The sequence below is a fragment of the Microcaecilia unicolor genome, chromosome 6 (genome assembly GCF_901765095.1).
Source record: "Microcaecilia unicolor chromosome 6, aMicUni1.1, whole genome shotgun sequence".
Taxonomy (NCBI): domain Eukaryota; kingdom Metazoa; phylum Chordata; class Amphibia; order Gymnophiona; family Siphonopidae; genus Microcaecilia; species Microcaecilia unicolor.
In genome coordinates, this window is record NC_044036.1 from 297,556,401 (window position 1) to 297,571,118 (window position 14,718).

The 14,718-nt window shown below is 41.5% G+C and overlaps 1 protein-coding gene across 1 annotated transcript in view; it reads left to right on the forward strand.

Moving 5' to 3' along the window:
* Window positions 1-14,718, forward strand: part of LUC7L3 (LUC7 like 3 pre-mRNA splicing factor) — a 104,134-nt gene that overhangs the window by 74,568 nt on the left and 14,848 nt on the right. The window contains exons 7-8 of the mRNA XM_030207979.1: window positions 4,634-4,795; window positions 8,999-9,288. Coding sequence (XP_030063839.1) covers window positions 4,634-4,795; window positions 8,999-9,288 — 452 coding nt within the window. The remainder of the gene's footprint in view (window positions 1-4,633; window positions 4,796-8,998; window positions 9,289-14,718) is intronic.

Here is a 14,718-nt window from a genome sequence, read left to right on the forward strand (position 1 = left end):
CCAAAAATAGGGATACTTTAAGTGGATCTTTTCACCTCATGTTGCAATAGTGTTTGTTAAATTTGCTAACAGTAATGAGATTGATCCATGCCTAACCTGTTTATTAAAAATCTTTATCTGTTGAAAGTTTTACATTTTTGAAAAATGTCCTGTTAAATCACTAGCGATGTGGGACATGCCAGCAGTATTTTAAAACTCATGGCAAAGAGTAAAAATGCTTCAAGTCTTCATTTGTTTCAATTATTGATAGGTTTCAAATTCCTCAGTGGTAAAAAAACATTGAGGCTAGTGTTACAGTACAGTTAAGGGATTATCTAGAGAAGGTACACAAGTTGAATCCAGTTCAGTTTGAATTCTGAACAAGGTATATAGCACAAACTGTTTTAGTGGTTCAGCTTGGTAATATAAAAATATGTTTATGTAAAGGGGGAAGGAGCCTTTAATGCTGCTCATTGTCCTTTTTGGTGTACAATAGAGCCAGACCTCCACTCTTTCAGTGATGCTGTGGCATTCATAAAACCTCTAAGCTGGGCTACAAAAATAAATCTTTGATACGAAACTTTCAGTAAATACATGGAAAATGCAAGTAAATTTATGCACAGAATGCTAAGCAGATCTTCTTAACCTATGTGTTTGCCCAAAATAGTTCAGTGAAACAACAATTTCAAGGTTCAGTTGAGTTCAAATTCCAAAATGGGGACTAGGATGTTTATGGAAAAAAGCGGGAGATATGATAGACACTTTAAAATACCTATGTAGCTTAAATGCACAGGAGGCAAGTCTTTCAGTTGAAAGGAAGCTCTGGAATGAGGGAACATAGGATAAAGGTGAAAGGAGATAGACTCAAAAGTAACCTGAGGGAAATACTTCTTCAAAGAAAGGGTGGTGAATTTGTGTAACTTCCTCCTGGTGAAGACAGAACTGTATCTGAATTCAAGAAAGCATGGGACAAGTATGTAGGAATCTGTAAGTGAGAAGAAGGGATGAGTGGGCAGATTAGATAGGCCATATGTTCTTTATCTACCTTCATTTTTCTTTCTCCTCCTCTTTCAGCTGTTCTAGAATCACATTATTTATTAAAAATACCCCTTCACCCACTTAGCCAGCTGCACCGTCACTCTTCATTTTTGGAAGATACAGGAAATGCATTGGAGATGATTTTTAAAAAATTTAATTTCCGAACAGTACTACTACCTAGTTCCAGGGGTGAGACTACAGATGTGCAAAGAAAATTCAAGAATCTCATGTTCAAATGCCTTTGGTCTTGAGCTTCAAAGGGGCATGGGTGGCCAATAAAGTGTCTTTAACAGCCAATATTTTTCTAGCATAAGTTATTCTACTCGCCAACTGTACAGTATGAGACTGGAGCAGATGTTCCTGACCCTTACTATATGCCTCCAAAATAAAGCTCACCAGGTTATTTAGTCTACTAGTAACAGGCTTTTCCAGGGTAGTAATTCAGTCCACCTCGAGCTTTACTAACAAATTTCCACTAGCCTGCAAAGTTCTGGGTGACTGCATTCTCCTGTTTTTAACAATTCACAGGCTGCAGGAGATCCCAATGACATCAAATTTATTCCTGCTTGCTGCTCCTCAGTCACCTCCCTGCTCTCTATCATAGCATTGGGGCTTTCAGGGAATATTGCTACCTGGAATCTTGGCAACATGGGAGCCAGTGCTTCCAGATTTGCTCCACTTGCCCCTTTATTTGGCTTATTTGCAAGTGCTGCTCCCTGCATTTGAAGACTACCTACAAGCAGTGGGAATAGCTGTTGGAGACAGATATAAAATACGATGTTCTAGGCTTAGAGTTGCTTCTGGGTCATGCCACTGCTGTCTCTGAATGTGAGACTGCGACCAAACCACTGCTGTACTCTGTTGCCCTCCTGAGAAATCTTATAAACTGTGGACTGAAGGTTGGGTCAGTGTTGGTGCTAGTGGATAGTCCAGCTCTTGATCTCTTCCTCTTGACCATCATGGTCCAGAAACAGAGGGAAGTTGTTAGAAACACTGACCTGCTCACCACTTCTAACAGCCACTTTCCAACAATAAACTTTTTGAGTAATAGTTTGAGATATTTTAATCATATGCAGAATTTTTAAATTTTGGGTATGGACTGCCCTCAGAAGTATTATATAGGACATCATGGCAGTGGCTTTGGTACGTTTTGGTCTGGGTGTTCAGGGTGTGGGCTGTGTGCATGTGGGAGATAATTGTGTATAATGTTTGTGGGTTTCTTTTCATTTATGGTTGGAGAAACTCCTGATGTGACAATAGGTTTGGTCAGTCTATGCTACTGAATCTGTGGGATTTATAATCTAACTCCCATCTCCCTTGGAGATCATTAGTTGCATTTGGCAGGCATTTTTTTTACTTTTTAAATTTTTACAAGATGACCTGTTAAGCAAATACATACTGTTTGTTGTCCATTGACCCCCCCCCCCCCCCCCCCCCCCAACACACATTCCCCTTTTTTTGTTAAAGGCAACTTGTATCTAGATATTCACATTGAGGACTAGAAGTTTCTGCACTGAGAAAGCATAGTTGCTTACCTGTGAGATTGTCTCTGTTGACAATAGAATATTAGTCCTTGTGAAGCCAAGCTGCTTCTGTTTCTTCTTTAAATATTTGTACAGAATTAAGGCTGTGCTGTGCGACATCACAGACACAGGAAGCCTTGTACTTAGACGCAGCACTGTTGTAGAGGGCTCTGGGGCTTTTGCAGCTTTGTTTACTCCATTTTCTTTATAAGGAGCTTCATCAGGTGACAGCACCCATGTGTAAGGACTAATATCCTGCTATATTTTGAGAACACGTGACACGTGTGAGCAACTTTACCCTTGCCTGGTTATATAGTCTCTAATAAGTTTAGAAATATTGAATACCACTAACTTTTATCAGTAGTTTCAAAAATTACACCAAAGTACATGTCTTAACTATTCTGATTTCAAGGGTGCAAACTTTATTATAAGTCAAGTTCTGCCGTTCTTTCTACTTTGCCCTTCACAAGGTTTAAAGGCATTATTCTTACAGATAAGAGCATTTCTCCATCAGAACTGAGTCATGAAATGAAAATGTCTCTCTAATACAGTATAGCAGCTGGCACTACAGCTCAGGTGATATGTATCCTGTACTTGCATACAGAAGGTCATGAGTTCAAGTCCTTAGCTGGATTAACAAAAAAAAAAGTTAGTCCAGCCAATTCTGAAATTTCTAGTGGAAGTGTTATTCTACAGTCCTCCTTGACCTTTTAAGTTCAAGTACAGTTATGCATAATTTGCTGATCAGTAGAAGGAGCACATAATTAAGGAGCATCTGGTAAGGGTCTCCTTTGATCTTGAATTTTGTGTCATGGTGTGTTTGGACCTGAAAGCACATGTTGATATATAGACCGTCCCCCCACCCCCTCCTTAAAGATCCAGTACCTAACTTTAAGACTTAGAGCAATCAATTTGAAATATCCAGATGCCTATCTGAGCTCCTGGATAGGATCCTTAATTTGCAAGGCACGTAAATTTAGGGCCCTAAAAAGAGAGTATGGCCAGGAGATGTCAGTTGACGTAGGGATACCATATTTGCTGTGACAAAAAAAGAACACAAAATGAAATTCATCCTGCCCCCTGTCATGCCCAGGCCATGCCCACACCACACCCCTGCCTCCTTGCCACAGTGTCACGACCCCCCCCCCCCCCCCCCCACCAAGAAAGCCAGATTCTGTGAGCAGCGAAAATACTGGTAAATTAACAGAGATGCATGTTCTTCCTTGCTAAATACCAAATGAACATGACATGCTCGTGAAATGCTTAGACATGTACATTTAATGAGCATGTCCCCCTTTCTTTTCTCTTCCATCTATAAGCAGCATATCCCCCTCTCCTCTCTATCCCCTTCCATGTATTTCCCTCTTTTTCCCTCCCACTTCCCCCTCCTAATGTATGTCTCCCCCCCCCCCCCCCCAATGTTTTAACCAGCCTCCACCACCCATCTTTATTTGCAGCTCCTTCCCTCCCTCCACTTACCCGCTTAACTCCACATCCCATCACCTCCCCTCCCGTCCTTATTGGCCTCTTCAGGGCTTGAAAGAGCTCCCTCTTTCCTGCCCATCGCTACTTCAGAATGGCTGTTGAGAGTTCCTGCAGTGACCTCGCAAGACTTCTGTGGAAGTCTCGTGAGACCGCCACTGGAACTCTTGGCAAGTCATTTTGAAGCAGTGCCATCAGCAAGCGGTCTGCAGCAGCCCCGGGCAGGAAAGAGGGCTCTGTATGGAAGGAGAGGGGAGAACAATCTGAGGCCTGCCTGAAAGCCTTTCTGCAAGCCAGCCTGCTTGCAAACCCGGGCACGCTGGCAAGACCCGCCTGGACACCCTTCGGTGTCCTCAAAAAGACATGTGCGGGTAAACCCGGACATATGGTAACTCCGAAATTAAGAGTTGAATGCTGACTTCCTGTTCTGGACACCATAAATGTTGTGGTTTAAGTGGGATTTATGTGCCTATTTTCATCTGAAAATAGACTTGTAAATTTAGACACATAATTGAGGCTCTTGGTGCTTGTCTCTATCATAATAGTGTGTTTGGTGGCTATGAAACAAAATCTAAAAACATGCTATTAACAATAAAACATTGTTCTTTCAGACAATTGAGAGCTTTGCGGCACAGGAGAAACAAATGGAAGTCTGTGAAGTTTGTGGAGCTTTTTTGATTGTTGGAGATGCACAGTCAAGGGTGGATGACCACTTAATGGGAAAGCAACACATGGGTTATGCTAAAATTAAAGCAACGGTAGAGGAATTAAAAGTAAGGTTCTGTCTATTTTTCTTTTTTTTAATATCAAATATTTATTTAGAATTTGCTCACACCTTTTTCAGTAGTAGTTCAAGGTGAGTTACATTCAGGTACAATGGGTGTTTCTCTGTCCCTGGAGGGCTCACAGTCTGTTTGTACCTGAGGCAATGGAGGGTTAAGTGACTTGCCCAAGGTCACAAGGAGCAGCAGTGGGATGTGAACCGGCCACCTCTGGATGTCAAGACCAGTGCTCTAACCACTGGCCCACTCCTCCACTCCAAATATATTAATCAGTGTAGAAGAAAAGTCCAGAATGGCTTGGCCTGAGTACTTGGCTTCCATGTTTTCAGCATAAATTTTCACAGGGATAATTAGCTTCATTTGACCTGGTGTTACACTTGGTTACTGTTGGGGGTGGAGGGAGAAAAGAAAGAGAAACCACCACTGAAAAAAAATGCGCATGAAATAAAGGTGAATAATGGAAATCCAGACAGGATGGTATACAGTGCTTTCTAGGGCACAAATAAGCCAGTGGGCCCATCCATCTATTAGTATAATACAGATATAAACTTGTAGGAGATATTTAAACTATAATCGTGGTGTGCCTGTTTTTTCTTATTTTGCTAGCTTTTATGAGTCTTGAGTTGTAGATTTCATGAATTCAAATTCAGATGTAAACAAGTCTTTCATGCCTATTCTTAAAAGTTTGAAAAAGGAAACAGTGGAGGCAACATCAAAACAGTACAGCAAAAGTTCTTAAATGTCATTTATTATAAATGTTCACTTGACATGGGCTGTGTTTCGGCTAGATGGCCTGCATTAATAGTCTGAAAGATTACCTTATCAAATCAGTACTGAAGCGCCCCAGGCACCTAGCGATATAAAAGCGGTAAGCCTATTACACGAGTTCAGTCCAGTTATTTTAATTGAAACGTTGTTTCAGCTACTACTACTATTTATCATTTCTATAGCGCTACAAGGCATACGATCAGTCAGTTCACAAGTTAAAATGTGCCGCTCATACTAAAGCTCACCTGGGGTGTTCTTACTAAAATATCTGGCTTCTTGCTCACAAACTTAAACTAAACCCTGAAAAATCTCAAGGCTTAGGCTACAGAGAGTGACCCATCAAACAATTTTATTCCATTCATAAGTACATAAGTAATGCCATACTGGGAAAAGACCAAGGGTCCATCGAGCCCAGCATCCTGTCCTCGACAGCGGCCAATCCAGGCCAAGGGCACCTAGCAAGCTTCCCAAACGTACAAACATTCTATACATGTTATTCCTGGAATTGTGGATTTTTCCCAAGTCCATTTAGTAGCGGTTTATGGACTTGGGGCATCTCTGTTGATAAATCTGCCTTATGCATGCATACTCATGCCTTTTTTATAACATAGCTAGATTATTGCAACTCACTGCTTCATAGTATTTAAATTCAAGACATCCGCCATCTCCAAATTGTACAAAATTCTGCAATCAAACTAATCACAGGATCCAGAAAATGTGATCACTTTGCTCCTCCAAGAAGAGCACTGGATCCCAGTCTTTACCACAGAATTTCTTTCAAATTATTATCATTGGTACATAAGGGGGCTCATTTTCAAAGCACTTAGCCTTCCAAAGTTCCATAGAAACCTATGGAACTTTGGAAGGCTAAGTGCTTTGAAAATATGCAAGGTGTACTACTCAGGTGTTCTGCTTTCTTTGTCTTTTTTATATTCTCTACTTCCCATCTAGATGGAGATATCAAAGGTTACCGTGCATGCAGTGTTTCATTTAGACTGGTTTTAGCCAGGTTATCGTTCTTGCAATGTTTCGTTTAGACTGTTTTTTATTCAGTCTAAATAAAATGTTTTTGTGCAGCTAATGCACAGAGGCTTTTGGCCACTGCTTTACCATGCACAGAAGCATTGACTGAAAGTTCCATGCTAATGAGCTCATTAGTATTAAAATAAACTCATTAGTGATTCCATGCGATACACAGACCACATATGGAAAACCTCTGCCCTAAAGACTAAAATCTACCAATTGCTCCAGAGCTGTCTTTAGGTTTTAGTTATTAGGGCAGGGTGCCTTCTACAGCCCTCTCTGCCTAGGATTTCTGCTGGAGCATGAAAGCGAGGACAGAAAGGCAGAAAGCTGTGCTGTTGCACCTGTCAGAAGTGCCTCCAGTGACTGCTAAAGGGAAGGCAAGAGTTCTGTCGGCTGCTTTTTTGCATCTTCCTGAAGATCAGGCACTGGTTTAGCATTGTGATGGGTCTGGTAGAAGAAGAGGCTGCTGTTTCCCTGCTTCTGGAGAGCAAAATGTCCTATTCCTACTGTTTGGAGGAGGGGGAGATTTGAGCCCATGACATTTAAGCACATCAGGAGCTCCTCTCCCCACCAGTTCACTGGCAAGTGCCAGGGATGTTCCAACCCGTTTACTGACCAATGCTCAACACTAACAGCATGCATATAATTTGCATGCTGTTAGTGTTGAGCATCGGTTGCTGTTTGTTTCTCGTGAGAACCAGCATTTTCCAGTGCTGTAGGGATTAGCGCTGGAGTTCTGTGCATCTTCCTCGAGTGCTTTGCTCCTCCCAGAGCAACTGCGTAGTGATCCCATTCTTCCACTCTATTCGTTTTGGCTTTATTTGTACCTGAAACTTCAGTGTGTCTGTCCCCACACTGTGGAATGCCCTTCCTACTATGCTATGCTTAGAAAAATCCTTTATAAAATTTAAATCTGGCCTAAAAACCTTCTGTAACCTCCAGGCATGGAGCTCAGTGAACAAGTGCAGCAGTAACAGGGAATGAAGGGCGAGGTCTGTCAAGAAACATCTGGGTCACCCAGTTGCTCTTGTGTTAGGTCAGGCATCTCTGGTGTCCGCTGGCTGCTTCCAGTCGCTATCAGCACACTGCTAATCTAACACTACCAAAAGAAGACTGAACAGGAAAGGAACCCTGTTACTGCTGCACTTGTTCACTGTGCTCTGTGTCTGGAGTTTACAGATAATGACTCTGAACCACCCAGTAGATGGTGACCCTCACGCCACACACTGAGCCTGACAATCCCACCATGCTGCCACCAAAAAAGGGACAAAGGTCTGTTACAAAATGCTTAGCCACTCACCGGGGGTTACCCTGTGGCCACTTAGAGGCTCTATCTCCAGCAAAAAAATCTAAATAAAACTCAGGTCCGCCTGCACCTGCCACTTGTGCTCTACACTAGCACCCTCCTCCCACCGACTGGGTCACAACTCTCCTCTGGGCAAGTCTCCCGCTCTCAAATTATCCCCAGTGATTTCTAGGTTACTGGGGTCACACTCCTAGTGGTCCCATAGTTCCTAGAAAGCACTCACAGACCCAACACACAAACCACCAGGATTCTTTATCAGCCCAGACAGGCAGAGGCAATAAACATTTATTGCCATGAAAAATTGAACAGTGAACAAAAAATGTGCAAACAGTAACAAGTAACTCAATTATCACACCAACTAAACATTTGTATACTGTCTAAACAGTACCTGGGAAGATCAGGATATGAAACAGTTCACAGAGCCTCATCAAAGATATCTGTCTCTCTTTTTCTCTCTGGCTAAGACTGGAATCAAAACCAGTACACTCCAAAGGAAATGAGCTCTTGGGCCAATTAGAGCCCAGTCAAGATTTAAATGTATACTGCTGCTTGCTTCCTGCTTGTTCTGTAACAGCTTTATAGCAAAGAAACACCACCTACTGGCCAAATAGGAGAAATACACTTCTAGAAGTAATTAAAGCAGGAAAATATCTAATACGTTTTACAGGCTTAAAACACACTGTTTCTTCACACTTTCTTATGTAATGATGCCTACAACCCTTGAGCCTATTGTCTTTGCACCCACCAGCTGGTCAGCTTAATGCATTGCTACTCAGTACTCTTCTATTTCTCTTTCCTGTGATATGATGTACTTTCTTACGGTATTATATGTGTCGTGTAAACCGTTCTGAAGGTTCTCTAAGTGGTGGTATATCAAGTACCATTAAACTTGAAACTTGAATTCTGTTTAGGGGAAGGTAAGGTACAGGACAAAGTAGCAAAGAGCCTTGGTTAGGATTGATTTCAGTGTGGTAGGTTTGTAAGCACTACTGGTTATATTTTCTATGTACTAGTTGTGTACTGACTGGTACACAGCTGTTTTCTTATAGCAATGTTAAGTCTTAACGCTTTATCTTTTACGTATTTATTTGAAGGAAAAGCTAAGAAAAAGAACTGAAGAACCTGATCGTGATGACAGGTCAAAAAAAGAAAAGGAGGAACGAGAAGAAAAAGAGAGAGAGCGTGAAAGAGAAGAGAAAGAAAAGAAACGACGTCAAGAGCAGGAAAAGGAAAAAGAAAAAGAAAAGGAAAGAGCCCGTGAAAGAGAGAGACGTAAAAGAAGTCGCTCAAGGAGTAGACACTCGAGTAGAACGTCTTCTGACAAGAGGAGCAGTCGGACGCATGACTATAAAACATCAAGAAGTCAGGAGCGTCGACGAAGCAGGTACTGTAGATAAACAGGAAGCATGCACATTTAGTAGGTTTGATAGAATATGAAAGTTTACAAAAGGCAGTATATAAAATAAAACCATAAAGCATACTATCATGTTATTATTAGCTTATAGAAATAGCTTAATTTCAATGGGACTTGGTCTGTACGGACATGCAACTTAATGGATTTGGGAATTCCTGAGTCCGCAACATCAAGGGTAGATGATCTTCTACCAGCCCAGGTGGAGGTATTCGCATGTCTGGACTCAGAGATGTCTCAGTCAGGCCACCTGACTTTGGTGTTTGCTGCCAGCAAACTTCCAGCACTATAATACTGGGTGATTTCAGTTACCAAAAACACTCACAAAATAATGCAAAACCTTGCAGATAGATACTCGGAACCTAAATAGTAAACTTATTATACACCACAACAACTCTAACTCCCAGGACTTAAACTGTAGAAGCGCTGCCTATGAACGGAATTGCAATAAATATATCGGGCCCTAGGGTACTCGTACACCTGCTGTTGGAAAACTAAAGCTGGATTGTTCAGATTCCTATACAGGAATTCTTTCACCTCTATCAAACATACAGAGTATGGACAGACTTTCAACCAGTATAATAGGGGACTACAGTTTAGTTTATTTTGTTGGTTTTTATTTGTTTTTATGTAATTGTATTTTTTTTTTTTTTTACATTTACAAGCTTTTAGAAAATTATACAAGTATCCACTTGTGCCAGAAACAAAAGAGGGTAACAAAAGTAAAATTTAAAGAAGAAATTAAACATAAAATAAATAACCACCCCTGGGGGTGAGTGGTCCATAAAGTAGCTAAATAAAAAAGAGAAAGCTTAATATTAAAACACCTCTGATTTTCCTATCCCACCCTTTGTGAGACCTGAAAAGGCTGTGAAATCTTCAGCTTCTTCAAATCCATAAAAGTTTGTAATTGATCTGGGATGAAAAATTGATATCAAATTCCTGCATAAGAAACTATTGTATAGAAGCAAAATTGAGGTTAGGCCTTGGTCAAATTCCAAAGTAACAAGAAGAGTAGCCCTTTCCTGGAACTGCAGATCTGAGGATTCAAGCATTTCTGAAACATCCAAAGTATCGGTAAGGGCAGGCTTCTTTTTTCCAGGAAGAAAGTAAACCTTTTTAAAAGGAGGCCACATAAGAGTCTGGAATATTGAACACGTCACACACAAATTTTCTTAAATGAGTGAAGAGATAGTTTTCCTATAGTTTTGCTCCAGTTTTCTTTGTTTTATCCTGTGAAGTATATTGTGTCTCTTTCTTCTTTTCTCCTTTTGTTTCTAGATCTGATCTGGCTCCCTGGTCTTCTTTGGCAATTCCACAAATTCCAGAGGAGTGAGCAGATTTTGTGGCCCTTCCTGTGGCCACAGAATCATGGGATATTAGGGGCCCTGATTAATAGTTTTGATTAAATTGTGAATCTGGTCAACTAGGAACAACTAGGAAGTGTGGCAGAACTTAAAATAAATCTTGTGTGTGTGTATATATATATATATATATATATATATATATATATATACACACACACAAGATTTATTTTAAGTTCTGCCACACTTCCTAGTTGACCAGATTCACAATTTAATCAAAACTATTAATCAGGGCCCCTAAAATCCCATGATTCTGTGGCCACAGGAAGGGCCACAAAATTTGCTCACTCCTCTGGAATTTGTGGAATTGCCAAAGAAGACCAGGGAGCCAGATACACACACAAGATTTATTTTAAGTTCTGCCACGGTTCCTAGTTGTTCCTAGTTGACCAGATTCACAATTTAATCACAACCGTTGTGAGGGTCTGGGATATGTACAGTACTGTTTATTATTATACATACAGTATACAGTCTCAGTTAACTGACATTAGGCTTTACTTTAAGTAATCAGTTATAGTCCTCTGTACACTCTTGGGTCTGTGAGTTCCATAGACTATATCTGCCAAACGGTAAAAACTGTCATATCACTGACATCCAGTGGCCTCCAGATAGGCCTGCACAGTGTTGACGCTCCAGCGCTCTTGCGAAAATGACAGGAGGAGGTTGTTGAATTTCATCAGCATGTGCCTCGCTGCTCATTTCTTCATCTGTTCCATCATCAGCCGTTGTTGCCTGCATGTAGGCGCATATCTCGACATCAGTACTGTCTTCAGCTGTTTGTAGATCGTAAGCAACAGCTACGTAGCGTTGGAACTCCTCTTCAGTAACACCGGCTGGTATGTCAATAACCTCTTCATCTGACACGTTTGCAACAGCTGCATCCCCCTCCACATCCTTAACAAAGCTTGCCCGCTTGTAGCAGTTCACAATGGTTGCCTGTGTAACATGATTCCAGGCTTCTTTCTGCATATGTAGGGAATCCAACAGTGATAGATTACGAGCCAGTTCAACAGCATGTTTATCCTTGCCAATCTGGTCATCCATAACGCTCATCAGACGACGTAGCACAAGAGCCCAATAATGTGGTTTGAAATTGGTTGGATCAGAGAGGTAGTGTTTGGTGGCAGGAAGACCACCTCGACGTTAGACAGCCTGATGTCATCCCTGTGTGCAGCACAATTATCACAAAGCAGCAAAATCTGACGCTTTTGTGCCCACATTCTAGTGTCTAACTTCTTTAGCCACTGCTTCCAAATTGCCCCAGTCATCCATGAATTTGCATTAGCCTCATATGACACAGGAAGTCGCTCAACTTTCTTGAAGCAACGGGGCTGTTTGCTCTTTCCAATGACTAGGGGTTCCAAGTTCTCACTCCCATCCATATTGCAGCAAAGGAGGATTGTCAGTCGGTCCTTCGATGTTTTACCTCCAGTAGTTTCGACATGTTTGAATGCAAGTGTTCCATCAGGAATCGCTCGCCAGTAGAGACCATTTTCATCAGCATTGAAAATGTCACGAGGTGCAAACTCATTCAAGATGGTAGGAAGAACTGAAACAACCCAATTTTCAGCACCAAAGTCGTCAGCGTCTTGTTTCTCACCATGCTGTTTCTTGAATTTTATATTGTTCCTCTCCTTTCATCTTTCCAACCATCCAACAGTGGCTTTGAATTCAGTTAGTCCAAGACTTTCAGCTAGCTGGTTAGCTTTCTCCATAAGCAGTGGACCACTGACAGGAAACTGTCTGCTCCTGACTCGAGAAAACCACTGAAGAAGAGCTTTTCCTGCCTGTTTTTGTTTCCGTTGTGGATTTGTATTGTTTTGCCAGTCTTCCAGAAGCTGGTCTTTCTGCTTCAAGACACGTGAAATTTGACTGGGATTGACACAATATTCTTTAGGAATAGATGCTTGACTTTGTTTTCTAATTTTTTAAGACCTTCTATTCGTTCAGCCAGTGTTAAAGTCTTACAGTTCCGCCGCGATGACGACGACGACTCCGGTGCACGCTCTTAACAGCATTTTTTCGCTTATTCTTCTTGTGGCAGTTAAAGGCAGTGAATTTGAAATCTCGTTGGTTGTCACACACCAATCGGCTTCCATATTCCATGCGCGCGCTTATGCGGAGTCTTTCCTACAGAGGAACGGTCTTGAACCATGCATATAAGCGAATCTTGCACTTATCAGTGGTGCGCTAAACCGAAGTTTGTCCCCATAGAAATTGATGGTGCCAAAAACGGGACCGAAGTACGTCATGCAGTTAAACGGAGCATATGCTTATCTGACGTGACTGTATTTTTTTTTTTTTTTTGTCCTTTTTATTAGAAGAAAAATACCAGATCAATACAACAGATCCAGCCTTTTACATCCAGTAATTAGTAAACCCAGCCCATGCACCCTGTCTATCCCCTCCCATAAACAGTAACCTGGATGTAATTGTCGATCCAGTTCAGCAATTAAGGAGGTGACTCTGTGCTTCAGGTAATTGTGCCACATCTGTAACTTGAGCGCCGTGGTCTCCAACAAGGGGGCAACATTAACCGTTGTTGCTAGTGCAGTCAGATCTCGGGATAGCCACACCCCCAAGTATTTCAACTTGTCCTCCTCCCACCGGAGAGCCACCACGCCTTTCCAGTTGGTTTGTAATGGAAGTAGCACCAATTTTAGAAAGATTTAAGGTAAGCCCTGAGAAGAAACCAAACTCTTCAGTCACACTCCGAGTGCGGGTAAGAGAAGTCTGTGGTATCGACAGAGCAAGCAAAATGTCATTTGCTTAAGCCAATATTTTTAAACTAGTTGCCTCCAAAGGTAGGCCAATTATATCGGGATCTGATCGCACCGTGCAAAGAAGTGGCTCTAAATCACAAAAAGCAGCGTGGACAGAGGGTACCCCTGGCATGTACTGCATTCTATCGATTGGTTGGTGAAAAGCATCTCGGAGGAGGGTGCTCAGGAGTCCTTGCAGAGGACTATTCGAGTGCTCGAGCTACTAGGGTTCATTTTAAACTACTTTAAGTCCCATCTTCCCTGCCCATTAATTGGAGATCTGTGGGTTTCTACAAAACGGGGAAAAATGTGGGGGTTTTCTCAAGTTGTGGGACTCCTTTTTGGGGTACTGGGACTACAGGGTATGACGTGGTTGCTCTAGTGGATTAAACTGAAGAGGAACAATATGGGTTGTACCTGTAGTTGTATTTATGTTCCTGCTGGTTTATGTTGAAATGTTTTCCTATTGATATTGTATGATTGAGAACCCTAATAAAGATATAATAATAATAAAAAAAAAAGATTCCCGGGAAATTATAGACCAGTGAGCCTGATGTCGGTGCCAGGCAAAATGGTAGAGACTATTATAAACAACAAAATTACAGAGCATATTCAAAAGCATGGATTAATGAGACAAAGCCGACATGGATTTAGGGAAGGGAAATCTTGCCTCACCAGTTTATTGCATTTCTTTGAAGGGGTGAACAAACATGTGGATAAAGGTGAACCGGTTGATATTGTGTATCTGGATTTTCAGAAGGTGTTTGACAAAGTACCTCATGAAAGACTCCAAAGGAAATTGAAAAGTCACGGGATAGGAGGATTAAAAACTGGTTAAAAGATAGAAAACAGAGAGTAGGATTAAATGGTCAGTATTCTCAACGGAGAAGGGTAGTTAATGGGGTTCCCCAGGGGTCTGTGCTGGGACCGCTGCTTTTTAACATATTTATAAATGACCTAGAGATTGGAGTGACTAGTGAGGTAATTAAATTTGCTGACGACACAAAAGTTGTTGAAAGTTGATAAATTGCGAGAGGATTGTGAAAAATTACAAGAGGACCTTACTAGACTGGGAGATGGGGCATCTAAATGGCAGACGACGTTTAATGTGAGCAAGTGCAAAGTGATGCATGTGGGAAAGAGCAGTCCAAATTATACCTACGTCATCATGCAAGGTTCCACGTTAGACCAAGAAAGGGATCTAGATGTCGTTTGTTGATGATACGTTGAAACCTTCTGCTCAGTGTTCTTTGGTGGCTAAGAAAGCAAATAGAATG